The 27,979-nt window shown below is 37.9% G+C and overlaps 2 protein-coding genes across 6 annotated transcripts; one reads left to right on the top strand and one right to left on the bottom strand.

Moving 5' to 3' along the window:
- Positions 1–51: 51 nt before the first annotated feature.
- On the top strand, positions 52–8,007 carry GPATCH11 (G-patch domain containing 11). Of its 3 annotated transcripts, XR_003527366.1 has the most exons (10): positions 52–386; positions 486–712; positions 1,584–1,625; positions 1,705–1,825; positions 2,538–2,628; positions 3,790–3,894; positions 4,610–4,691; positions 5,275–5,360; positions 6,876–7,093; positions 7,797–8,007. XR_003527366.1 is itself a non-coding variant. In XM_027641281.1 (9 exons), exons 1-8 carry the CDS (start codon positions 340–342, stop codon positions 5,328–5,330), a joined length of 771 nt encoding a protein of 256 aa, XP_027497082.1. In that variant the 5' UTR covers positions 52–339; the 3' UTR covers positions 5,331–5,360; positions 7,824–8,007. The 3 variants fall into 3 exon arrangements, 2 of the variants coding, with proteins under 2 accessions (XP_027497082.1, XP_027497081.1); XM_027641281.1 differs by lacking the exon at positions 6,876–7,093 and having other exon boundaries at positions 7,824–8,007; XM_027641280.1 differs by lacking the exon at positions 6,876–7,093 and having other exon boundaries at positions 53–386.
- Positions 8,008–27,979, bottom strand: EIF2AK2 (eukaryotic translation initiation factor 2 alpha kinase 2). 3 transcript variants are annotated; one of them, XM_027641279.1, is made up of 16 exons: positions 27,812–27,979; positions 27,182–27,304; positions 23,529–23,643; positions 22,284–22,447; positions 21,379–21,481; positions 19,583–19,665; positions 18,512–18,593; positions 18,016–18,050; positions 17,703–17,837; positions 17,142–17,261; positions 15,789–15,896; positions 13,909–14,101; positions 11,926–12,051; positions 11,260–11,355; positions 8,239–8,301; positions 8,008–8,156 (listed from the first exon to the last, which is right to left on the bottom strand). In XM_027641279.1, exons 2-16 carry the CDS (start codon positions 27,283–27,285, stop codon positions 8,037–8,039), a joined length of 1,647 nt encoding a protein of 548 aa, XP_027497080.1. In that variant the 5' UTR covers positions 27,286–27,304; positions 27,812–27,979; the 3' UTR covers positions 8,008–8,036. The 3 variants fall into 3 exon arrangements, with proteins under 3 accessions (XP_027497080.1, XP_027497078.1, XP_027497079.1); XM_027641277.1 differs by having other exon boundaries at positions 18,512–18,596; positions 27,812–27,978; XM_027641278.1 differs by lacking the exon at positions 27,812–27,979 and having other exon boundaries at positions 18,512–18,596; positions 27,182–27,705.

Below are 27,979 nucleotides of genomic sequence, written 5' to 3'. Positions count from 1 at the left end.
CTCGGTTCCTCTCGGCGGCCGCAGCCTTTGCTGCACCTCGGCCGCGGCTCTGTGGGCGCCCCGGCGGAGGGTCCTGGGCAGGAGCAGCGGTAGCGGAGCGCGGTAAAACGCGCTGAGGGCGTGAAGGCGGGCGCGGGTGCGCTGGCCTTGGGAGGGGGCGGCCCGGCGGGTTCACTTGTGTTCGTGCATCAGCCCCCCCTGTCCCGCAGGACCCGGGGGGCGGCGGGGGGCGCCTCTCCGTGCGAGAGTGGGCTCTGCCTTGTGGGGAAATAAAATGCCCCGTGGGCCGTACTGACGGTGTCCACAGGCAAGGGGCCGGCACAGGGCTGGCGTGCCGACATGGAGGGAGATGAAGAGGAAGACTACATGTCTGATTCGTTTATTAAGTAAGTAGCTGGCTCTTTTTTTTTGCCCCGCTTTTAAGTGATTTTAGGGTTATGGTTTTAAGAAAAGCTCTAATATCTGCTGGAATTATTAACTCCCAGGCAGGATGTAAGGCCAGGCTTGCCCATGGTAAGGCGGGTAAAGGAAGCTATTCAGAAAGAAGAAAAGCAAAAGGAAGCCAATGAGAAGAACAGGCAAAAGAGTATAAAAGAAGAAGAAAAAGAGAGGCGAGACTTGGTGTTGAAAAGCGCGTTGGGCAACGAGAACAAAGGCTTTGCTTTGCTCCAGAAGATGGGCTACAAGAGCGGCCAGGCCCTTGGCAAAAGCGGTAAGCTCGTTGCTCTCTGAAGTGTGTGCCTATATTCAGCTGTACCTTTACATTTACGGACTGCAGCTGTCCGTAACTTTCCTTGCAGACAGGGTCAGTAAGTGCCTCTCAGAGAGCCCTAGCGTTACTGAACTGTGAATGTGTTGTGACAGAGCAAAGTACGAGAGCGAACCCCTAAACCCAAAGTAAAAACAGTACAGGCTATTGAGAGATGTGAGGGAAGAGCAGTATTTGGAGCTCGATAAATGCACTTCCATATGTGCATGCCTACAGAAATTGCATGAAGGATGTTTTGATGGTTTTGCAAAGCTAATAGTGTTCCAAAAAATGTCAACCCCTCTCTTGGAACTTAGAGTCTTCAGAAGAAATTGTGCACACTGTCCTACCCTTATGAAGCCTAAATAGATGAAGTAAAATCAGTAAAACAAGGCATCAGTAACTTGCTGTGCTGGGTCTCTAGCAGACAATTGCAAACGAACTGGCCCAGACATTGTTTTTATTCTTCATCATTGTCAAGTTGTAAGATTCTAGACTGAAAATGCTATAGAAGGTGTAACAAAGCAGTCTTCATCACAGACATGTTATACCTGTCACATCAACACCATTTTCTTTCAGTCGGGTCACGTCCTGAAGAAAACATTTAGGAACCCAGCAGACAAGCCAAAAAAGAGAGGGAGTTCCAGTTCAGCTGCATCATTTGTAGTGCACTAAATGTATATCAATTTGTGATTTTTCAACTTCCAGCCAAAAAAAATCACAAGAAAATCTACATATTTCATGGCAAAAGCAACTTGCCTACTTGAATACACTGCACAAATCGTACTTTGAGAAAAACTTAATTTCTTTAATTGACTTATTTTTTCTCTCACAGGAGAAGGCATTGTTGAACCTATTCCTCTGAACATAAAAACAGGTTTGTGATGCTTTCTGATTTACTTAGTTGGGTATCAGAGCTTCTCCACTGGTTACATTCATCTTTTGAACCAACATAGGCAGAAGTGGTCTTGGTCACGAGGAATTAAAAAAGCGAAAAGCTGAAGAAAAACTGGAAAACTATAGACAAAAACTCCATATGAAAAAACAAGCAAATGAACAAGCTGCAGATCAGTTCAGGTAAAGTCATGTAACTGAATTCCAAGCAATGTTTAAAAAACAATTCTCTTTATGCTCCAAGTTTACTTATTCTTTTATTGTGTTACTATTTTTGAATGTTTTCAATGAAGGGTGAGAGTTACAATACAGTGTAATTGTTTCTCAGTTCTAAAGGAAAAGTCGATGAACACTGCAATGCTAAAAGCATGTGCTGCATCATTTAGTTTTTTGTTAATAATGCAAACAATATACATACTAACCTTTCTCAACTTTTTAAATTGGGGAACCATGCTATCTTTGTCTGGATTTTACATTTAAAATCTTGAGCAATGTCGCTACAATGGTTTTAAGAATCGGGGTAAATTTGTCAAGGTTGTACTGGTTTTGTTTTCTCCCAATCTGCATGTAGTATGTGGAAAAGGAAAGCCTAGAGAAGGCTGTATAATTTGCAGATGTTTAGTGAAACATTTATGTTTTATGAAAACCTGATGAAGAAACAGTGTTCAGTGTAGTATGATCACAAAAGCACCATCTTGAAGTTACAATTCTGAAGAAATAAAAGTGTGCTCCCACAGAAATAATGTCAGAATGTCTTCTTAACTCATACGTTGTCATGGTCTGAAAAAATCAGTAGGAATAGAATCTTACTTTTTCTATTTTACAGCTGTGGACTGTAATGCATGTCTTACTGTGTGTCTGCCTGCTTATTTACCTCTCTGCTTTTTCTTCACAGAATAAGATTCAAAAACAAACAAGAAGAACGTAAGATGGAAGGGGACCTACGAAAAAGCCAGAGGGCCTGCCAGCAATTAGATATGCAAAAAGTGAGACGTGTGGGGTTTTTTGGGGGGTTGGAAGGAAGGCTTATAGGTTAGAGATACAGGCTACAAAGTAGTGATGAAATTCTTGGAAGTTGTCTAAAATTGTGGGGTAACTAGCCTGAAGTCTTAATGTTTGGCAACACTTCAGCCCTTTTAAAAAAATAAGTAGTGTATGTTTGCACCATTAAGATAGTTGAAGGTGCACACCAACTTCATGGTATCTTATGTGAGGACCCATGTTTTTGCTCCTGTATTCTTGTAGTTACTTCTGAGCTGTTTGCATATCTTTCAGTATCAGGCCATCTTAAATGATGGGGCTGTTTGCCTCAACTGAGGAAGCAACACCATCACACAAAGGTTGATGTTGGGAAGGGACTCTGGAGGTAATCTTGTCCAACCCTCCTGGTCAAGCAGGGTCACCTAAAGCAGGTTGTCCAGGACCATGTCCAGGCAGCTCTTTAGTGTCTCTAAGGATGGGAATCATCATTGAGGGAATTAGCAGATTCACCAAAGCAGCACTTAAACAAAAAATCCAACTAAGTAATCAACGGCAAAAAAACTCACAAAACTTAAGTACCTTCCACCTGCAAGGAATAACGCAGGTAATAGGAGTGAACTACTATAAGTTTTTGCCACTTGAAACTTCAAGGTTTTTTTTGCTCTATGAACCTTTTAGAGGTTAATACCACCTCACAAGTTCTGCTGAGATTGTTTGATACTACTTAGTTTTCTTCAGATGAAGTCACTTGAATTAAGCTTAGATAATCGTTGTTGACTCTTCTTCCTGTAACATTACCTGAAGTGGATTAGGAAGCACCATGTTATCTCTTGACAAAATAACTTGGGGCAGCATGTCTTTAACTGATAAACATGGGTGTCTGCTCACAGCCTTGGTGTGAGATAATGTTGCAATGTAGCCTCACACGTACCAAACACAGATGGAATAGACTAGCATGCATTTCATCATTTAAAAAAAAAGTGAATAATCCTTCTTGTGGATTGCTGTACTTAGTTTCTCACTACAGCTTTAGTAATCCTTGGTTCTACTATACATGCAAGTTTTAAAACTTAACACCTCACCTTCTAGAAACTGGTTTTATTTGGCACCTTACAAGAAAACCTACAAAGGCAGATAACATCAATTTAAATCCCTCATTATTTAAGGACATTGAAGTTCCCAAAGAGACTTGGTTTTGGATGGAACCTGAAGAGGAAGACAAAAAGGATGAGGAAGACAAGGAAGATGAATGCACAAGCTCAGACTTAAGTGTAAGTTCTGCAACTAAATTAATGGCTTGATTCAGAATTAAATTCAATAATCCCTTAAACAGTATGTATGTATACATATATATATAAGCCATATATGTATACATGTCATTTTCCAAGCTGTAGTGAAGGGCCTCTTTGCAATCTCAAAGCAGTGATTCTTATAGCAGTTACATGATAAAATATAAAACATTAAACCACTGATTTATTGCTCATCTGTTTTGAGGCTGATCTATGCAAGGTCATAGTTCCTTGCTTTTGAGTTTTAATTTGGATGCCTCATCTGATGTCTGAGATTGAATTTTGGAATCACCGAGTAATTTCTGAAAATGCTTTGCAGATCGTCTCAGCTTGGACACAGGAAATTCACAATTTTTGAGAACTAGGTTACACAGTCAGAGATTAGGTGTGAAAAAATCCACAAAAGATACTGTATACTTGAAATCGGGTAGCTAAGTAATGTTTTTAGGTAGCTCTCTTTAGTGCAGATTACTTAGCTAGAAAGAAGGATGAGCAAACAACAGCCATTAATTTTCCAGAGATGATGAATTCCTGTGCCCTATTCTACTGATTTGGAAAACTTCATGTCTTACTGAGCTACAGTGTTGTGTAGCTTTTCAATAGCAAAAGGTTAAAAATTTATTTTAGCAAACCAGTAGCTTAAATTGATGTTTGTCATGTGAGCCCCAGATCATTGCATTCCTGTATATATCTCTAGGTATCAGAAAAGCTACACATCCTGACAGCCTACTTGAGAAAAGAACACTTTTATTGCATTTGGTGTGGAACAACCTATGAAGGTGAGAGTAAGCCAGTCTTTTGTGTTTTGCTTTGCTTATGCAGCTCAAATAGTAGATAATATCCCTTGTGTTTCTCTTATGGCAGTATTTTAAATTTACATAGCAAATTTATCTTACAGGCTACTGGTTTTGCATAAAGCTTTGTACATTTTGATTGTAAGGCAATTTTTAGGTTTACATGCACAAAAAAACCCCACAACCAAACTAAACAAACAAAAAAATCCCACAAAAAATGAAACAAGCAAAAAAACCCAAAACCAAAAACAAATGAAAAAGTACACAACAAAACACAGCCAACCATATTGAAATGTATTTGAATTTCTATTTGTATTAATTTAGTTTTGAGAAAACAAAATTCAGATATTTAATACTATGTTTCTGAAACAATTAGAAAACTATACATTTCCACTGCACCAAAGAGGATGGAATTTTTTTCCTTGTTTTAAAACAAATTTGGAAGTTAATATCTTGTAAATCTTGAATTCTATTTAATCTGTTTTACATGGATTCTGCAAATATTTCTAGTAATCATTTTTTCTCCTCTGAGCTGGAATTACTCACTTTCTCTCTGCTTATCCTTTAGACTCTGAAGATTTATCTTCAAACTGTCCTGGAGACAGTGCTGCAGATCATGACTAAAACCTTTCTAAAGGAAGGAGTCCTAAGTAAGTATGTATAATCCATAATATCTTTTAGAAGGTTTGGAGCCGTGTTATACTCAAGAATTCACACCAAAGAAGAAGAGTTAGGTTGACAGGTTAAACTCACATTTTCTGTTCGATGCACAGTTTAATAGGAATTAAAACTTTATATTTATAATTGAACTACCATAATTGAGAGGTAGGTTAAGACTTCCACATCTTTTTTTATGCCCCGCCCAACTGAACAAGATCAGCCAATAATAAAATTCAAGTCTGAGTAAGGGAATAAATATTGGCTAGTCCCTTTGTTGTATAATGTGTTAAACAGGGGTTTTCATCTTTATGGATATGACTAAATATCAGATTCTTTTTGCTTACTATCTTAAACTTGGTGGGGAAAAAAAGAAGTTTGTGAAATATTACAGTGATGTTATTTGAACCAATATTCTGTTGTATGTGAAGGTGCATATTTTACATAACTAAAGAAAACTAGATCATGATGTTGGGTTTTCATTTTCTTAATATAAAAATACATTTTAGTAGAACTTTTATTTTTAGGAAACAGAAGTTGCTACTGTAAGTAGCCATTAATAAAAAGGTACTGCTAAAGTATACAAATACTGTTGAGGAAAAATGTATCAAAACTACTGGGGCAAGCTCGATATTACGTAACAAGAAGAAGATAACTGGTGCTCTGTCCAAAAACTGTAAAGGATATTCAGACAAAAGATTGTCACATATCCACCCCCATATTATGAATAGCTTTATAGAATCATAGAATTGTTTAGTTTGGAAAAGGCCTTAAAGATCTAGTAAAATCATATATGGCAATTATACCTCAATGGGTAAAAGAGAAGAGAAAGTGGGTAGTAACTAGTAATATATGTGAGTGAGGATATAATTTCTCACAGATCTTGACCACTGCAAAGAAATACTAATTAGCCCATGGGAGGGCTCTGGGAGGACCTTACAGCAGCCATCCAGGGGAACATACAAGAGAGCTGGAGAGGGACTTTTACAAGGGCATGTCATGTAGGATGAGGAAGGGAATGGCTTCAAACTGGAAGTGTGCAGGTTTAGATTAGATATTAGGAAGAAATTCTTTACTGTGAGGGTGGTGAGGCACTGGAGTAAGTAGCCCAGAGAAGCTGTGGATGCCCCATCCCTGGTAGTGTTCAAGGCAATCTAGTCTAGTGAAAGGTGTGCCTGCCCAGGGCAGTGGGGTTGGAACTGGATGATCTTTAAGGTCCCTTCCAACCCAAAGCATTCTATGATTCTATATGTATGATTCATGATAATGAGAAAAAAACCCAGAACTGCTTAAGGCCTTACAAAAGTATGTACATTCAGATTCTTATTTAGCAACAAGTACTCACAGTAGAACAGCAATAATTTGCATAAGATTATGAAAATTAGCAAGCATTAATTTACATTATTCCTTTTAAGCAATCACCCACGTTGAACCCATTTAACATTTCAGGAAAGGCATACAGTACTTGACCTATTTTTCTGATTAGAAATCTCTCTTCATTTGCCCTTATAGAGTTACATTGGCTCTACAGCAATGAACAGTTCGACAAGATACAGCTCAAAGGCAAGCAGTTGGAAGGACTAACATGCCTGTCTTTTCGCCCTGCTCCCCACCACTGCACACACAATACTTTGAGTTCAGGCAACTCTGAACTCTTTGAAGTATATAAGTGAAGAGTAACAGAAAAACTGCTGCTAACTTTTGTGGGGCTGACAGTGGAAGCACCAGAGGTATTCAGTACACTGAATTAAGGGTTAGGCATTCCTCAGTATTATAATAGGGATTAAAACCTAGCAGCATAGGAAGGAATGTAAAAAGTCCTCTCTCAGCATAGGACTTCAAATGATTACTACTGAGGAAAGTCTGGAGAATTTTGCTATATTAATAGCACCTTAAGTGTTCCTTTCAAAAAAATAAAACCAAACCATCGAAACCCAAGTTTTTCAGAAGTTTAGAACTTTCTCAAGTAGATTTCCTAGAAGCTGAACATTTAACATTTAAATTCTTAATAAATGCCTACTCTAAAAGTATATCTTATTAAATTTTAGAGCACTGAAGGTGCTAGGTCATCAACAGATGTAAACAGATAAGAAAGCTCACCTTACAGTACTGAAATTCAGTGAATAGCCCATGCCTATTCCTAGTATCTTTTCTACCAAGACTAGTCTTAGTTTTAAAGGGAGCATTCCAGTAATTATTAAAAGTATCACTGAAAAATCAGAAAGGTTTGAGTCACATACCAGAAGACAGCACTTCTTCCACAGAAAGCAATAGATAACCTCAAAGAATAATGGATGCAGCACCACATCCAGGGATTTGCCACAGGCCAGTTAGCACTTAAGCCCATCAACATAATCTTCTAACAGAAAAGGACTAGGTTCTTTTACTTATTTGTAGAATACAGTTCAGCTCATCCACAACCTGTATTTTCAGGTAAAAATTGCAAGTGATTCCTTGCAGAAGTATCCAGTCCTGGTCTGCAGCCAATGGACACGAATGGTGATGTGGCCTTCGAGCTGACAGACTCGACAGTGGCAGGAAGGCAAAGCACCAAGGAAAAGACATACCCCAAGTGTTGCTGTTGCTTCTCACATCTATTGTTATGTTGTCAGTTTTAATAAATCCATGAAACTCTGGATTTAAACAGAGTCTGAAAGCCTTTTAAAAGGGCATTTAACAAGTGTAATTTTTAGGTGACTTCTCTTTATCAACAGACTTAACAAGGTCAAGTATTCGAGTTGCAGAGGGTCTCTTCAAAGGGTCTGTTGAAAGCATCTTTTTGATTATGGATGCCTGCAAAAAAATTTAAATGTCAATAGATTTTTATTTCTTTTAGTAAATAAAGTAATCAAAATAATGTATTAAAATCCCATACCTTTGGTGGAAATTGGTTGGTGAAACTCTCTGGAAAATTACCTTCTCTAACAGAAGGCCATACCTGAAATTCATAAAAGAGAACAGTTTTAGTATGCTTTCTTTGATTATATTTTACATGTCTACCTTATGACCCATATAGTTTACTGAAGTAATTAGGAAACCACAAATCTACAAGAAAGTAAGTAACTGTATACAGTTTGAAAGTTTCTTCCATTTAGTTCTACATTGTTTTGGTTTTATGGACTTTTCATCAACTATTGTTCCTTTCTAAGCTTAAAAGCTTTGCACTCTACAATGATGTGTTTGTTTCAGCAGTTCTCTCTATTTCAGAATCATTATCCTTCTTTCCTTAATTTAAAAGTAGTGGATTTATGTCATCTAACCACATTGAAAGAAAAGAAAAAAGCAAGACAACTGAATTTCCTACTTTGGATGTTGCTGTTTGCAAGCCAAGCAGGTGTGCTTCCATGTTCAGTACTACACACTGAACTGAAGTATGTCACTGCCAAAAATGCTATGTGGAGTTCAAAGCAGCTAACATATAGAGGATTTCTAATTAGATGCTTTAGAAACCGGGTTTGGGTAACTTTTTTTTTTTTCCTGTATGACACTGTCTCTCTCAACATCCTCAGAGGCAAGCGCAGGAATTGCAGGCTGGATGAGTGGATGGTGAGGTGGATTGAGAGCTGGCTAAACGGCAGATTCCACAGTATAGTGCACAGTGGCAGAGGGTCTAGCTGGGAGACTACAGGGACTAGTCCCCTAAAAGTGGATACTGGGTCCGGTATCGTTTCACTTGTTCGTCAGTGAGTGGGATGGAGGGGCAGATGTCTCCTCAGCAAGGTCGCTGATGACACAAAGCTGGAGGGAGTGGCCAATACCCCCGAGGGCTGTGCAGCCCTTCAGAAGGACCTTGACATGTTGGAGAGATGGGCAGGGAAGAACCTTCTAAAATTCAATAAAGGCAAATTCAGGGTTCTGCGCCTGGGAGGAATAACCCCAGACACTGGTACAGGCTGAGTGCTGACCTGCTGGAAAGCAGCTCTGCAGAGGACCTCAGGGTCCTGGTGGACGACAGGCTGTCCCTGAGCCAGCAGTGTGCCCTGGTGGGCCAAGAAGGCCAATGGTATCCTGGAGTGCGTTAGGAAAAGCATTGCCAGCAGGTCAGGGGAGGTGCCTTCCCCTCTATTCAGCCCTGGTGAGGCATATCTTGAGTGCTGTGTCCAGTTCAGACATCCTCAGTACAAAGGAGATAGGGAGCTTCTAGAGCAGGTCCCGTGGAAGGTAATATAATTAAGGGACTGTAGGAAAGACAGAGGCACCGGTGCCTGTTCAGCCTCCAGAAGAGATGACTGAGAGGGGATCTCCTCAATGTCTATAAGTATGTAAAGGGAGGGCGTCAAGAGAATGGAGCCAGTTTCTTCTCGGTGGTGCTGAGCAATAGGACAAGAGGCAGCAGGCAGAAACTGATGCACAGGAAATTCCACATGAACATGAGGAAAGAATTTCTTTACTGTGCAGGTGACCAAGCACCAAAACAGATTACTCAGAGCGGTTGTGGAGTCTCCCTCACTGGAGATATTATGGACATAAGCCCGAGTAACATGCTCTAGGAGACCCTGCTTGAGCAGATAGGTTGGACTAGGTGAGCTGTAATGGTCCCTTCCAACCTTACCCATTTTGTGATTCTGCCATGATGTAGCTTCCTGGGTAAAAAGAGCAGTCTACTCAATTCGTTTTTTGTTAACTAGTGTAATGTCTGCCTAAAGATGATAGTTTTGTTCTTACACTTAGCTATGCATCCTGAATCATTAGCTAGACTTATGGATCCTATGCCCCTGATGTACCAAGCCCTTACAACCAGTATCCAGTAAAACAACAGCTCCCACCAACTTCCAAGCTTTTTCCCTACTCTTCAGCAGTAGCCTTATGCCTGTGACCCTACCTGCTGGTAGGGTCAGCTGAACCAGTTACTCAACACAAAATAATCATCAACATGATGTTCTTTCAGCAGGGCTTGCCAGCTGAAAGTTCATCATGCTCCATTAAGTGAAATTACTTTCTAAGGTAATGGAGCAGCTGAAGACCATCCTAGACTTTCCATCCGTGTACCTGCCTACAGTGCTCAAGATTTTGATACTTAGGGAAATGATAAATAATGCCTTTCCAACTGTAAATTCCATGGGACTGTGCATGCATTTGCAGTCAGCTGTGAGCAGGAACAAAGTATCTTAGGAGGTACTGCAAGGTGGCTGAATAGAACCAGCTTGAAAAGACACGCTGGTATGATTTTCTCATACTGGTAAAAGGATCCAGCTAACAGTGTTCAAAGCCTTCTTGTTCTGACCACTGTTACTTTAGACAAGACACCCAGCAGCTACATCACTGTCCTAGAAACATTTAGGTTTGTGCATATGAGCTGTAACAATAATAATGTACGAAGTAGCAGTAAAAAACTCAAGATGTGTAAAAGTTGCCTTTAAAAAAAAAAGCTTAAGTAACACTGAGTTTCTTTTTGAAGTAACATCTTTTTCGCTTAAAGCTACTTATTCCAAATCACTTTCATTTTCATTTTGAAAAAGTGCAAGTGTTTTGCCTTGGTGGAAACCTTGTTCTTACTCCACTGTGCAGTGAAGACAAGCATGGCAGAGACAAAACTCACCCATTCATAATTTTTATTTTCTAAAATTAGAAAACATCCGCTTCAAGTTTCTGATCAAACAGAAAGATTTATAAGAAACTTAATATATTTTTTAGCTTGACATTAGTCTTTAGTATACTCAGGCTTTAATGTATAGGTAACAGGACACAGGAGAAATAAACTGTAATATTTCTTCAGTTATGACATTTCAACTAAGGTGTGAGGACTTACAGGCCTTATGGAAATGAATTAAGGGGGGAAATGTAAATGGAGACTCTCCTCTAGATACACAGATTCCTTCTAGTGTGCAATCAACATGTGATCAGCAGCAAGGCAAAACAATATCAGAGTTCTTTTTTAAATTTAAAGATTACATACCTCATTTTTCTCATGATTAGTAAGTGCTGAAAGAATTTCAAACCAAATTAGTCCCAGTGCATAAATATCTACTTCCTTTCCATATCTGTCCCCGAACTAGAAAGATAAGAACCAGAACAATAAAAGCATCAAATCCAACTGTACAGCAACACTTCCTAAAGCAAAATTTGAAGTCAGCAGAAATTTCCACCCCGATGCTACAGGACTGGCCCTACTCAATATCCTTGTAAGTCATTAACACTTTCTGCCACAGACCTATTTAGTGACTATTGTATCACCTTAAACACACAGAAATTTACTTCTACAAACCTATATAGATAAAACATGCCAATATTGCCCTGTGACAAATAATGAAACAAATAGAAGGACTCAAATGCCACAGTTAACAGAGGTCCTAAATTAAAATTTAAGTACGTATGCCTGGCAGCCTGGTTTTGCAAAAGCATTCCTTACAGCATGCAGTGTCAGACTGTAGGTTAGCCCAGAGAAAAAAACACTACCACACTGGCAGACAGCTTTCTCCAGAATACAGTTATCCTCATATACAGTCATACCAGGGAACTTAAGGCAACTTGCTTTAATACTGAGATTAGGATTTAGAACATCCAGTGCTGACTTTATAGTTCAAATCTAATTACAGAGACACTAATATAGCAGGATAATTACCTGTTCTGGTGCCATATATGATTTTGTTCCTATGTTCTTAGTCAGAGTCTCATATGCCACAGGAGTCACAAGACCGAAGTCACCTATTTTTATTTTATCATCATGTGATATGAATATATTCGGAGGCTATATATATTAATATTAAAAAAAAAAAAAAAAAAAAAAAAAAAACACCATATGAGCAAGGTTTATCATCAAGCATAATCAGCCACAGAAGTGTTCCCCATAAAATTTGATAATTGTTCACAGAAAACAGCATTAAGAAACTGATGGGGTGGGAAACAAAAAAGTTAAATTAAGTTTCAAAACCACAAACTAAATTTCAAGTAGTATATTCTGCAGTACCTGCACCTTTTTTTTCCACTAGCTCAGTCATAAGTATCATTTGATGCTCTTCAAATACATTGTGCATACTTTATATCCAGAAGTGCTTTTCAGTCTTCAGTCCTAGCCCTTGGATTTAAAACACTTGGAAAAGTATTTAGGCTCACTAATGGAATTCCACTCAAATCAGAGTTTCTCCTAGGCACAGCAGGATCATCTGTAGTAAGTCAATTGCAGAGTTAAGGCTTACTACAGGTGTCTCGGAGTATCATTTTTACATTTCCATTGAACTTCCCTTTTTTAAATTTGACAAAGTGTCATGGCTTACACCCAGCTGGCAACTAAGCACCACGCAGCTGCTCACTCACTCCCCATGCCCACAGTGGAATGAGGGAGAGAATCAAAAGTAAAGCTTTTAGATTGTGTTAAGAACAGTTTAATTATGGAAACAAAAGTAAAATATAATAATAATAATAGTAAATAATAATAGTGATAGTAATAAAAGCCAAAATAAAACAAGGAAAAAAAAGTGATGCATGATGCAATTGCTCACTACCTGTTGACTGATGCCAGACCCTTTCCACAAACCCAGATCAGCCTCTCTTCCACCTCCCCCAGTTTATATACTTGGCATGACATTCTATAGTGTGGAATATCCTGTTGGGCAGTTTGGGTCACCTGTCCTGGCTAGATTATCAACATTATTCTCATCCTGATTCCAGAACACAGCACTGTACCACCTACTGAAAAAATATTAACTCCATCCCAGCCTAAACCAGAACACAAAGTGATAAACAACTAAAACCAGAACCGTATAATGTTTCAACGAAGTTACCCAAAGAAGATCAAGAAACTACACTTTGGAATGTTTTTAAAACAAAACCAAATAGCCTCATGCTATCTTTTACTCAAAGAGGCTCCAGTGGACCGTAAGGCTAGGAGATACAGGAAGAGATCTTTGTGTGAAGAATGCCCAATGCAGTTGTTCTGTTCAAGTCCAACCATGCCCACACATATTTAATACAGTACCTATACCTGGCTACACTGTTTAAAGGCTCTGTTCCTACCAGGCACAAATTATGTCCTATCAGGCACAAATATCAGCTTGAACCTATCCTGCAGCTTTGATTCTGGCATATGCCATATTAAAGCCCTGAAGGCTTTGTCCTTTATATTGAAATAAAATCTTCTTATGAAGATGCACATGTAGAGAATGAAATTCTATCCAGAACTGTAACATTCAAATATTTATACGCATACATGGACAAAAGCAACTAGAGTATGTTTTTACCAAGCACAGCACAGATAAACCTGTCCCTTTACAAAATGGCAAGAGCAAACTTCCTAGACTCAACTTTTCTTTTTCCCATAGGCAGTCTTGTGACCCAGTAACACACTGAAAGTGCCTGTTAACTGAGGACTACTGATTTTTTGGACTATTGCATTCCAAGATCCTCCAGTTTACCTTTTGATTTTAGGCTGAGCTTCAGCCAGTTGCTGAAAAAGAATTAATCACTAACGATATCTGAAGAGGCACACTGCTAGGGTACATAACAGAGTGAACAAAGACTATAACAATTTAACATTTTTTTAAAATTCTAATAAGTAGTATCTTCTTTTTTCAGGTTTGTTTTTTTTTTAATTACCTATCCTACTTACCTTGAGGTCTCGATGAATTAACTTTTCAGAATGAATATATTCCACTCCTTTCATTATTTGTAAAAATTTGTTTTGTGCCATTTCATGATAGTTTTGGTCTTCTCTATTCTCTCCAATCCACTTTTCCAAGGTCCCTTTTTCACAGAATTCCATTTGGATGAAAAGACAGCGAGTTGTTTTGTCTGAATTCAGGCTTCAAAAGAAAATTACATACCATATTAAAATTGGCAAGATACAATTGTTGCTAAGTCATCAGTGATCTTCAGATTCCTCTTCTTTAAAAAAGCCTTTTTGTTAATAATTATTTTTGGAGTTCCCCAAAACAAAATCTGCAAGTCCTTTAATTTTAAAAAAGACCCTAGACCAATATGGATTAGATATAAATAAATAGGACTGCAAACCAAAGAATCCCTGCTCAGTTCCTACCTACCCCTGGAAAATACTCCTAATGTTTTGCTTGCTTCCTAGTTCACACTGAAAGTTTTCAGAGTGCCCAAGTTCTATGTCACTCATACCTAGAGGCATGTCTTATATAGGAAGAAATAGCACTGTCCTTGGCTCCCATCTTGACGTGTAGGAACTGCTGCAAGTCCCTGGCAGATATTCTCTATTCCACACAACAAACACAGCATCAGCCAGCCTTCCTCTCCTACCCAGAATGATCACATTCTTTCCGACTGTCCTGTCAAGAACGTAGTGCCGGGACCATCTCTGACATCAGACTGCTAGAGAAACCCTTCCGAGAGCTGGAGATCTAGATGAAAGATATTCACCCCCCTGACAGCCTCACACTTTCCAGAAGAGTTCTCTCACTATCAGCCCATGGGATAGGCTGGAGCTGGTAAGGGGAAGGACAATATGAAGAGGAGCAGGCACCACTTTTTCCTATGTGCACTGTGTGGTCTAAGTACCCTGGAATATAGCTGCCTGAGGCACTGAAAGAACAAACATTAGGTGGCTCGGGACTCTGTAGCCTTGAGGTCAGGGTACTAATTCCAGGCTGGGACCTCAGCTCTGAGTACTATTTTTTTCTGTCTTTGACATAATAACTGTTCAATGTAAAATACATACATGACATTGAGGCTCCAACATATTAATGATTGGGTTTTGACACGAGACTTTTTTCCTCCGTTTTATTTCTCATTTACTGAGCACACTGGAGAGATATTATGCCAATCATAATTTTGAATGCATTAATATTTTATGGCTCCAGGTAAATATGGCAACACATCTGAAGGGTATGAATTTACAGCTGGTAAAAAAAAGCTTCCCACAGAAGCTTTGTAAAGTTAATAGCCTAACTTACAAGTAAAACTCTCACCACAGTCTTCCCAGAAGTCTTAGTGTTGAAAGACTACCTCTAAATTAAAGAGCATTTCATTTTGTATTTCTGTCCTAAACAACCAAAACTGTTACAGGCATCATGGCTAAAATGCTAACTTAAAAGAAATAATTAAATCTATAAGAGCTATTGGCTGACCAGTACTTATTACAAAAAGGAAGCTTCTGATTGGGAATTAGGCAGCCAGCTGTCAAAGTCTTTTAGTTTCTGTTGTTAATTTTTGCCCCAAATTTTGAGTTCTGCATTCTATACTCTCCTCTATATATTCACTAAGTTCCATATGTTAAGACAGAAGAGAAATATAACATTATATAATGTATCTTATTAATCAAGCAAAAGAAGGTATAAATATACTTAATTTTATACAACCTGCTGCTGGAAAGTACTGTGCCTTTTTTCCTAGCAGTAAGTATATAAGCATGTGTATGCATTTATATTTGTACAATAACTGGTAACCAACCATCAACCTTTCATTTTACAACATAAAATTCACTATGATAAACAAGTTTGTGAGTTCAAACTACTAATTTGTTGTTACCTTGCATCTCGACTAGTTATATGGTCGTACCCTTTCCAGCTGCAATGATACCGCACTATGTTTTCATGTGTAAGTCTTGCAAGTCCTTCTGCTTCACGCCTTACATTCCTATTAGGAGGAGAGGAAGGAATAAAAAAAAAAAAAAAAAAGGCATTTCCCTATTACAATGTAATAGTAAGTTAGGTAGCAGTATACAGACAGTTTTACATTAATTTAGAAACAAAGCATATTATTTGCCTTCATAAAGGTTCAAAGTTCAAAATCATAGTGAGAAATTCAGTGAGTTTTCTTTCATCTGCTCAGTTATTCAAAGTGCAAAAATGTTTTCACCATATTAGAAATTAAATCTCCACTCAAAAAAAGCAGATGGTTGCAATGCATAATAACATTAGGTCACCAAACACAATATAGCAAACAACCATGTTTTGTTTCTACCTCTATGAAGTTTGTCTATACAGAGAGAAGTCAGTATAAATACTCATGAAGAACTATTACTAAATTAGCCCTGCAGTCGTTGTTGTAACGTAACCTAGTGAAGCAAGTTCAAACCCATAAGCAGACCAGCAGTCGTCACTTGAAGGATCAGTTGAACGTTTTTAGTATCGTTCTCGGGATTGAAATACCAATTAAAATAACATATATTTGCAAAGAACACAAGAATCTGAAGGGAAATGTACACATCACACAATTTAAGGACAAGTATCTCCAACAACTTAAATATTTTTCAATGGATTGCCTAAAAGAAATTAATTTTTTCAGCTGCTGATAAAATATTCCACTTGATACTAGTTACAAATAATTACCTTAAAAAATTAAGATCATCATTCTCTGTTGAGATTTATAAAGAACAAGTAACACAGTGTGAGAATAATGACTACATGGATAGTATATAAAACATTTTCCAACTACAAACCACAAAACTTATTACTTGGATTTTTCTCTATTTTCCCTAATTGTAGTTGTTATGCATTACTGATGTGTAAATTTTCCATGTAACATATCAAAAGTAACAGTGCTGTTTTCAATGTTTTACTAACCAGCAAGTTTTCTTCAAACACATTTTCAGTATTAACAACCAGAGCACTAGTGTGTTCAGGGAAAGTAGAACTTAACCAATCTACATTTTTACAGCTCCAGCAGAAATTATCCCAGTACATGCAAAAATTAACAAAGTCGTATGCCATTTTCAGCATCACTTAGAAATAAAGAAAACGGTTTTCCAGAAAGAATAGACAATTAATAATGAAAACTGCTTAAATGCTCCTAGGATTGTTAAAGAGAGAAAATAAAGTATTAAAATATTGATTAAGGTTGTCCTAAAATAAAAAGTGGAAGTAAATATACAGTACGTACTTTGTGAATTCAACTCGTTTGATTGCATAGGTTGTCTTATCGCACTTTGATCTTGCCTTGAAAACATTCCCAAAACCACCTTCACCAATAGGCTCTATATTTTTAAAATTATCAAGAAATCTTAAAAAAAAAAAAAAAAAGGCAGCACAATTATGTTTAATATTAAATTTACAGGATATAAAAATAATCCTGACAGATACATCTGCTGAAATATCATTCTACAGGAATCACTTGACAAATCTACAGGTCTAAACCATAGTCTGGAATATTAAACAAACAAGGGAAACTGACCCTTGCAGGCATGTTGGGTAATTACCCTCTCACATCTTCATACAAATGATGTTTGACCATGAGCATTAAATACCATTGCATGCCAGTTTCTATGCTAGATTTGAAATTTCCGGGGGGGGGGGGGGGGGGAAAATCAAACACCAATTTTCTTTGAATGTTCTTTTTACAGCAGTATTTTCCCTCCTTGTGTCATAAATAAAGGAACAAATCTAGATCCCTACATACTGTAATTGCCATACAAATATTATTAAAAAAACAAATCCTTCTTACATTTTATCAACAGTGTGTGGATTTCCATTCCCTTTTCTGGTATTCATGTCCACATCTGGCAAACTTTCATCTGAATCTGACATATTTTTGTTCTCTTCCTCTTTTCTTACATTAGGAAAATTAGCTGCCAATTTTCTGTAAAAAGGATAAAAGCAAAATTATTTGTAATGAGTCATTTTTCTAACATGTGACAAGAAATGAAATGTACCTCCCAATAGCGACATTTCTTTACTAGATACAGAAACACTGAAGTGATTTGCAATATAGTTTACAGGAGATAGCAATAAACACATACTTAGAAATAAACACATACCTTTTGGACTTCAGGGCAGAACTCTGTGCATTTCTCTACATGGAAAAGAGAAAAAAGCCTAACTGAAATAACCTGAATATTTTCTCTACAGTTCGCTTACAATGTTTCTGAGAATGTATTTAGGAATTGCCTATAAATATGTTCATACCTTAGGTAAAAAATGTAATAAGAATGAAGCCATATCTCAGCTTTAACTTTTTCACATATGCTATGCACAACTTTATCATTGTTCCCACAGAAAAAATTGAGCTTAGTTTGATCCTCCTTCTTGGGAGTACTGCCCATTTCTTCAACAGTACATGAACTGAGTCCACAGTACAGAGGCAAATGACTAATGGTTAACAGTAAAAATGTACTGAATATTTTTAGGAAAAAATGCACGTGTTTTCTAGTGATTAAAGGATAAAAGAACAAACTGATGTTACATTCTGACAAGAAGCTTGCCCTATTCATGGTCTAAAATGTAATTAGGAGGAAGACCATTTTCATACTATACCTGAGAAGGTGAAAGCTTTTCACATACTGCCATGTCTTTCATTTTTTCTACCAACATTGGAGCTGAGTCTTCAAAGGAAATACTGCTTTATTGAAAAATAGTGGACTATTTTTAGGTAAAAGTAACACCATCATAAATAAAACTGCCACAAGAGAAGAAGCAGTAACAACATTTACATAGTTTTTTAAAAGCGAAACATAAGAAAGTATTAGCAATCATGACTGATTTAAACTACCAACTTCCTGCTGGAAACCTACTAAAGTAACACCACTTTGCAATATACTCCTATATTTCTATATTATATGATTCTATGACATCTAAATATCCCTAAGTTATACATTCTATTATAGTCTTAAATAGGTTAAATACAGATATTTATTTCAAGGTAGTACAGCCACCTCTAACATTGTGCAACTATAAAGCAATCAGATACATACAAAGAACATAAAAGAAGGGGTTGTGGCACTACAGCCAAACCACTGGACACAAAAGGCTTGACCTAAGGTTCCCAAATCACAAATGAAACTTCATGTATGTTCATTTTCTCTCGCTAAGCAAGTTTTTCCTTCGGTGGAAATTAGGATTTGAAAAAAGAAAAAAACAAACAAAAAAACCCCAAAACAAACAAACAAACAAACAAACAAAACTAAAAAAGGGAGAGAAGAAAGCAAAATATGGAGCACAGGAAAGTACTGAAATTGAGTTATACTGAGTTCACAATTGTGTCACAATAGGAAAATGAGTGTCAAAACGGCATGGAATAATGCTACTGAATGAGGTAGATTAATATATTTACATCATAGTAAAAATTATTCTGAAAGAACTACTCATGGCAAAATATAAATATATCAGAAAACTCTAAAATCATTATAAGCTCATCCATATGGACTCAAAATTGCATGAGTACAACAAATTTTGCTCTGAAGTTGAAGGAATATAAATTCAAATTAAATGGGTTTATACTGCAATAAAACAAACTATGACATATTTTATTTGGAATTAGATCACACAACCCTCTAAGATGATTAGTAAATACATTTTGTTATCACATCAGCAGTGAACACAACTTACTTTGAATCAGACTGAGTTGGCACTTGAGAGGAATTACTATGTATGCTAAATATTGAATTGCCATTAGACTTTTCAGTTTCCACCTGAAAAAAAGAAAAGCCAAAAATGTCTAACAAAATCACATCATCAAACCCCTAGTGCAAAACTTGCCATTCAGAGAGCAGAGAGGGAAGATTACAAGGTTCTTAGTGGAAGTTTTTAACTGCACTGGACATTCAAAGCCCTGAAGAAGAAAGGCATCTACCCAAATTCCACCCAGAGAAAGGAAACACAGGGCCCTGTCACAGTGATCATACTATACAGACACATTTACAGAAGTGTCTGGATTCTGTTTAAAACTAGGGCAAGAGTAAAAGATGAAAAGCAAACATTTTCATTGTTTGTTGCATATATATGCATATGCCTATGTGATATACACAGGCTTTGATAAATGTAATCAGCAGAACTGAAAATTGAGCACAAATTGACATTCGATGTCCTCAGCATGGAAACACTGCAAAATCTGTAAAACTAAATTGAGGTTGACTACAAAACAAAAAAAATATCCCAAACACTTATTAGAGGTTCTTTCACTTCCTCCCTCCACCTATGTCCTAAGAGCATAAAAGTAACATTAAAAGCAACGCCTACAATTGATACAGACCATAACCTGACAAAAAGTAAACAAACTATTTTTTTTTTTTGTTTCATGGTTTTCCATCATGGTATCAGGGAAACAAAACCACAGGCTTTATGTTTCAACGATAGCGAACAAACAAACCCCATGTTTTTAATTTGGGAGTATTGGACTTTTGCTACTTTTTGGCAGTTACGTTTTGTCCGTTACAAAGACATCACTGAGAATTAATAAAAATTAAAACCATACCAAAGCCCACCCCAAATTTACACTAATTGGTACAGGAGTTCTGCTTGAGGTAGTAAATTTCAGACTTTGATGAAAATGCAAAGGTCCATGAGCTTGCAACACATGGAAATATTAAGAAAGAATCCTAGAAATATAACAGGCCATTAATTACATGGTTAACTTAAAAACAACAATAAAAGAAGCATTGAAAATTCACAGTAACTGCCAAATAATTTAAAAAGTACTTTAAAAACGATTTCTTCCCTCCCCCACACTGCCATCCTTCAAGTTAAACTACACTTCATTTAAGTTAGTTCATATATTCTGTGCATTTCAGAAGTGGGTTTGAATCAGTATGGGAATTCTGATAAATTTTTTGCACATGTGGAAATAACAATTGCCAGGATGAAGACAACAGCTCTGCTCTCCAGAGGATGATGTCAGCAGTTGATTCGCTGCACTCTGCCTTGAAACACTACAGAAGGCAAATCCTGTTGATTCTGATTCCTGTTTTTGCTTTTCTCACATTTCAGAATAGATTTGTGATCCAATAGAAGGCAGTAAAAGACTTATGTTCATAGCCAGACAGCTCAACAGCACTTCACACAGAAGACAACCGGTACATTAGTCGGGATTTAGACATTTTTAATACGTATGGAGTATGGATCCTTGAATGACAACATAGGAGACCATATTCTGAAATACAGAGAGATATCAACTGCTAGATTTTTTTTAATCCAGCAATTGAATAGATAAACACAACAAATTCTACCAACAGAATCCTGCAGCCCAAACAACACACCAAAATATAGGTGGTTTCCCTCTTTAGTGGAATCCATGGACTATGCTTTTAAATACAAGGATATCTGTTCAAAGATTAAAGATACAAGATTTAAACTTCTGTCTTAAGAGTAAATATAGCACATACTGTTAGAGAGCCTTTCTTATTTACCTTCTCAAATGCTTGTTTTGCAGCAGCTTGTTTTGCAGCAGCTACAGTAGGTCCAGTGCCCCTTCCATACACCTGACCACTAATTGTACAGCTACAAGAAAATCTGTCAAATACAAAAGGGAATCAAGTCTTATATCCCATATGACAAGTCTTAATTTAATGATTTTAAACACTATAGTCAACTGACATCATAAAATGGAAATCTGAAATATACATCTTCAGGACAGTATTACCAATATATATTTAATCTAAGTAATAATGGTAGACAATTAATTTGATGTGCCTTTTAGATAACTCACTTTTAGAGAGTGACTATTTAGCACTTTTTAAGGCTGAGCTTCTCAAAGCAATATATCATACACACTCTCTGTCACAAATTATCTGCAGTTTAGGTTTTAAAATGGCTGATTTTGCAGGATGAGAGAGGACAACTTTTCCAGCAGATATTATCAAGAGACTTAAAATATGTAGATGTTCTTTATCATCTTGCACCTGTCATTAACTGGAACATTTCTACAACTCACTGACTGCAATACATACACAAAGAGACACAAACAGGTTCCTTGGCATTTGATTCCTAGAAGTCTCCAAGACACACACCCAGAGGTTCACAAAGTTGCCAGAGCTACAACCAAGAAAATTGTTGATTTTCAGCACTGACTACCATTTTATCATCATGCAATCTCTTCTCCCAGCTAAACACACTCGGTCCTCTTAGCCTCTTCTCCTATGGCATATCCTCCAACCCCTTAACCACCCTAATGGCCCTCCACTGGATTCTCTCCAGACCAGCTCTGAATTTGTATTTCTAAAGATTCATCTAACATGGCTGAAGACAACTAATGATAGCATTGGTAAATACAACAAAGTCTTAGAAGGAAGTAGGAAGACAAAGTACATCTTACATGGGAGCATGGGCATCTCCAGTACGAGTTCTTTCAGGATAATCAACTTTTAGCCGTGTCTTTTGTGCAAAAATATTCAGTAGACTGACATAGTTTCTGTCTGGTTCAGGTGATGAGATTGTTTGAGTTGTTGCTGATTCTGCAGCACCCATACTTGGAGGACTCTGCAAACAAAATAGGTAACTTAAAAACTTAAGCTTAATAAATACATTAAGATAAACAATGCCCAAGATCTAATATAGCTGCAAGGTTTCTCAGTTTTTCAAAATACTCATAAGAAATCCTAGGTTGGCATTTATGGAGTCCCTTGTGGCCAAGGACAAACATCCTAACCCTAAAATATTACTTTTTGAAAGAAATGTAAATCCAGTTTTGCAAGTACTACACCTATGTCTTTAACAACCCACTTCTTTTAGGAAAAGACAGGGTATGAGCTGCGAAGAAGGGATAGCATCAGGATGTTGCTGATGCTGCCATTTAGCAAAGGTTGCAAACGCTCCTGTGTATGCAGGAGAGGAGAAAGCAGGACTTTTCAGCTGTCTCATGATTAAGCAGTATTATTAATATATTAGCAAACATGCTGCAATTGTGTTAAAGTAATGACGGTGACACAATAAAAATCATACGGAAACAGGTAAGGAAAGATTTCTCTCAAAAAGTGCTAAGAAGCATTCAAAGTCAAAAAGAAAAGAATGGCTATCACAAAACACTTGGCAGAACATTGGGGAGCAAAATTCAAACCTCAACTTAATCAAGGATAGAGTATATAACCAGTTAAAATGTAAAGAATGTAATGACAAGGAAATAAGGATGAATCAGAGCAAGTGAAAGGAAGTAATTTCATTAGTGAAGTGGTAACAGACATACTGGGCAATGCCCTGCAAATGTGTTGAGGACACTGAATTACTGAACAGTTGTCTAGATGAAAAGGGACCACTGTCCCCTCTGGATACACCAAGGCAGCTTAACAAAGGCAAATACATTTCCTCATCCTCCTATAACAACAGAGGAGGAAACACTCACAATACTACATATCAACCCTGTAGTAGAATAATAAGAAAAATAATTCAGTGGTAAAAGGTAGAAAAGTGCTTAATAAGACAGAACAAAGATAACTTAAGTAATTGGAAACTTTTCCAAATTAAAAAAAAAATGACATTTTATTGATAGTCTACTTTGAGACATTCATCTGAAACCTTTACTAGCCAAAAAAAACCCCAAAACTTACTCCTGCTATTTACTCACCTGTTTCTCAATCATTTCCCACGTTTTTTTTGCTGCTACTCTTTTTGCTTCTTTCTTACTTTTACCAGTGCCTGTACCATATTCCACACCATTTAGTTTGACCACAATTGTGAACCTGCAATGAAGGAAACTTTTCTAAAGCATTGTTACATTTTGCCTCATATATACTTAATAACCTTCTCAGATTAAACTTTGGGTTTATTATCTACAATAATATACTGTGAGGTATTGAACTGTTTCTGTGTTTTTATTATATCCAACTCCTGGTTATCATAATTCTTTAGTATAAATATATTAAAGTGTTTCCCCCCCAGTCACAAATGCATGTACTTTATTAGTTCTAACAGTATGTTTAACTGCTTAGCTGCTTTTTAAAAGCAAAATTATTTAAATTTTTAAAAGCAAGAGAGTGCATGAGGTCAGTATTTTTACAAGAAAAGTTGCGAGGCCCTAACACCAGGACACATCTCAGCACTGCAAAACTGTACGGAGAGGAAAGATTAGCTAATCTTGATTTCATGAAACCAGATGTGACATTGCATTCACTTTTAATACCCTGTAATATACACTACTTAGTAAGTGCAAAAACTGTGTCTGGTGCTTTGCAAAAGATGAATTTAAAGACAGCCACAAACAACAAACAAGCAAAAAAAAATGCAAACAAAAGAAAGAAAAACAAAAAAAACCCAAACAAAACAAACAAAAAACCACCACCCAGTCATACCCCTCCACACTCAGGTCCTGATCCCTTCCTGCTCCATCCCTCCATCGCACAACTGTGCACATGCTGCTTCCCATACAGCAATTCCATGGGTCAAAATGGGAGTCTGATGCAGCTCAGGACTAACTATAGTGGATCTGGCTGGGATGGAGTTAACTTTCTTCAGAGCAACTGGAATGGTGGTATGTTGTGGATATAGGACTAAATCAAGGTTGATAACAGTGTTTTACCTATTGCTAAACAGTGTTTGCACAGCACCAGGTCTTTTTCTTTTTTCCCCACTCTGGCCTTCCAGTAAGTAGGGGGGATATGTGAGAAGCTGGGAAAAGACACAACCAAGGCGGCTGACCAGATGGATATTACATGCCACACGGCATCACTTTCAGCAATAAAAGCTTGGAGATGGAGGAAGAGGCAACATTTGAGGTTATAGTTATACTTCCCAAGTAACCATTGGGCATGAAGCCCCACTTACATGGAAAGAGCTAAACATCTGCCTGCCGATGGGAAGCAGTAAGCAAATTCCTTATTTTGCTTTGGTCACACATATAGCTTTGCTTCATCTGTTAAACTGTCTTTATCTCACTCCACAAGTTTTCTCCCTCTCATCTTTCTGATTCTCCTCCCTGTCCCACTGGGGGGAAGTGAGTGAGTGGCTGGCTGGGAGTTTCACTGCTGCCTGAGGTCAACCCCCCACAGTGCCCTAATAAGAAATGGTTGGATTCAGATAAATCAGTCCTTATCCAGATCCAACCTGTCCTGCAGCTGCAAATCCCCTAATGTTTCTGCTACTGCCTTTGCACAAAAGGCAACAGAGGATAAAACAACCAGATTTCTGCCTTTGGCAGCAGCACAAACTTGCAACAAGTTAAAGTGACTGTTAGAGCCTCAGGGTAAGCCAGTGCTTCAGAGTGCAGTGGAGCATATAGATGCTCACAGCCAACAAGATGGATTCACACAACAAAACAGTCCAGGTATAACACCATAAGTTTCTCCGTGGGATAAATTGTCAAATAGTGCAATGACTTCAGGAATTCACTTTTTCCATTATTCCCAAATTTCATTCTCCATTTCCCTTTAATGAAATGTTTGCATGGAAAGAAATGCAGATGTAGAATAGTGCTTGCACTCATTGTGTAAGCAAGGTTTAACAAGAAACCTTAAGGAGGCAAATAGTAGGACAAGGCACATGATAGTGTGCCACATACTCTACACACAGGAAACAGCAAACAAACAAACGAACAAACAAACATATGAAAGAAAGATCATTCTTTAGGAAAGGGTTTGTTAGTCAACCCACACCTAAATGCTGAATACTACACACATTCAGTTATTATATTGCATCAAAAATTCACCCTTTTGTTTAAGCATCCTGAAGAAATGTGCAGTCAATGACCAATGAGTTAATTAGCTGAGCTGAATGAACGTTACATGAGTTGGTTCCAAATGTACAGTCATAATTATTCACCATGAACCCTGAGATAATAAGCAATTCCCAGATTTGCTAGGTTTAGGCAGGACTGGCTTAGTTTTACACACACTGCATTCCCAGCTCGAGAAAGCTTGCAGCCAGTCAGGACAGGGCCACCTGGGTTCTCTCAACCTTTTTAAACTGTGTTCGGCCTTGACCCTGTCAGACATTGTACTTGAAGCAGCTACAGCACCAGCTATTTCAGCACCATGTCTCAAACAACTGCATGAGATAAAACACAGCACAGAAGAGTTAGGGAGCCAGCTCAGTACCAGCAGTGGCCAGTGTGTCCCATTAGCAGGCAGAGCACTGGGAAAGAGCATCACCAAGGCACTGAAGGAGGTTTACTCCAGGCATCACTGAAGCCAGACACTTTACATTGTATCCTCGAAATAGGCCAGGTTATCTAGGATTTTCCTAGATACCACTGTCACACAACGGGCTGAACTGTATTTGTGAATGTAGCAGAGCACACGGAAAAATACGAAAAAGCACAGATTTAGAATGTGTATAAATTCTGTCAGTCACGTGCTGCGACTTTTGAAGCACAAAAACGTAGCTCTGTGACCAAAGCTGTGGCCGTTACTGCAATAAAGGTTACTTTTTGAGTTACATGAGCCACACGGGGAAAAAAATTAAGATAACTGATTAACATTTGAGACACAGATAATACTCTTTAATTTATTCTAGTACTATAGTCAGGTCTAAGAATAAGTCTGTGTAAACAGTGCTGGGTGTCTACAACATGCAAGACATTAAAAGACATATCAGTTATTAGCATAAGGCTTGTCCTCATGCAAACTAGTAAAAAAAAAAAAAAGAAATCACACAAGGAAACACTATAGATCTTGAGTATCTACGATATTTGGCAAGCAAAAAAAATAGCAAAACACTATATCTGTGTTAAAAAAAATAAAGTATGTTCCATCACCTGTAATTGTCTCTTAAAGGGAAAACAAAACTTCTTAGGTAAAAGACCGTTTTCTGTTCTCTTTTCTGAACAGATGTTCAAAAACAAACTACACATTAAGCACATTGGTACACAATCAATTAATATACACTCAACCTTTATGGTTAGGCATCAACAATGCTTTGTAAAACTAAAGAGAAATCAAAGTACTTAAGTTACCATAGATCATAAACTGAACTACATGCTGCAACTCAACCCACCTCCTGAGAGATTTTATGGCAGATGCATAACATACTCGAAATATAGTTACTAGTAACAAGTGCATTGTTGTTGCTTTACGAAAAAGAGCTATCATCTTTGAAATCAGTTTTCTTCCCAAACTCTATCACACCATGTCCTCCCCGTGCATCTACCACTCAATTTATGGTTTCAATCAGCTCTCTTGCTGCATATATTCTTTTAGCAAATTAACTTTTATGACTGCAACCTTTGTCCAGTTTGTTCATCACAGGAAGAGCCCCTCTGGTTATTGACATGCATAGTGAACTTACTCAGGATCGTGAGATGGGCCAGTCATCCCAGCAGGGTCATAAAGCAGTGTAAGTTTATTTATTTGACAGTAATGGTTGATCTTCTCCATACATTCAAGATCCATTTTGGCGCAATCTCAGATTCTGCAAAGTAACAATCAAAAATTTGTCTGTGCCTCTAAGCATAGAATAGAGACAGCCCCTACTCCTGGTAGATCACTGCTGTGATGTAAAATAGAAAACTGGTGCCAGTAACAAAGTTCATAGAAAATTAATTCGAATATCTAATTCGAATGGTTAATCTGCCACAGTTTTTGAAGAGTCATTGCTTGGAATAACAATTTTAGAAAGCAGAGCAGAGAACTTAGTGATTAGAGAAGATTTCCTAGCAGATTTCTTGACAGGAAAAGACAGAAACATTCGCTTGATTCTGTGGGGGTAGAATAATCAGTTACGTTTCTCCAGAATTAGAATCGCTTCCTTGAGAGGGGAGCCTAGCGGCACTTGAACATACCTCTTCAAACCGCGATGACGGGCAGGTTCAGCCTCACTGTCCAAAGCTGAACTCTGGCTCCCGCCCGCCGAGCGCCTCGGGCCAGCGCCGCTCCGTGGAACCCGCTGGATCCCCTGCCCGCCCTCCCCGCCGCTTACCTGCGAGCCGCAGCAGAAGCTCCAAGACCCGCAGCTCCAACAGCCAGAGCGGTGCAGCCCAGCCCGGCGCCGCACGAAGTTTCGTTTCCCGCAGCACCGCCCGCTCAGTGGAAGCGAAACCGAAAGGGCGGGCGAGTCCCGCAGAGAGCGGGGCGGCTCCTTCCCGAG

This window comes from Corapipo altera, unplaced genomic scaffold (genome assembly GCF_003945725.1).
Source record: "Corapipo altera isolate COAL_440 unplaced genomic scaffold, ASM394572v1 48b, whole genome shotgun sequence".
Taxonomy (NCBI): domain Eukaryota; kingdom Metazoa; phylum Chordata; class Aves; order Passeriformes; family Pipridae; genus Corapipo; species Corapipo altera.
The sequence above is the reverse complement of the archived record's forward strand: the minus strand, read 5'-3'. Positions and strand labels throughout refer to the sequence as shown.

Bases quoted from the DNA above. Each gene is read 5' to 3' on its own strand.
- GPATCH11 (XM_027641281.1), top strand. From the start codon at position 340: ATGGAGGGAGATGAAGAGGAAGACTACATGTCTGATTCGTTTATTAA. The intron at 1,626-1,704 runs GTTTGTGATGCT...GAACCAACATAG, and splicing joins TCCTCTGAACATAAAAACAG to GCAGAAGTGGTCTTGGTCAC. The intron at 3,895-4,609 runs GTAAGTTCTGCA...ATATATCTCTAG, and splicing joins GCACAAGCTCAGACTTAAGT to GTATCAGAAAAGCTACACAT.
- EIF2AK2 (XM_027641277.1), bottom strand. From the start codon at position 27,285: ATGGATCTTGAATGTATGGAGAAGATCAACCATTACTGTCAAATAAAT. The intron at 19,666-21,378 runs GTAAATAAGAAA...TCTTTTTTTCAG, and splicing joins CAAAACAAGCATTTGAGAAG to GTGGAAACTGAAAAGTCTAA. The intron at 8,157-8,238 runs GTATGGGATTTT...ATTTTTTTGCAG, and splicing joins CCAACCAATTTCCACCAAAG to GCATCCATAATCAAAAAGAT.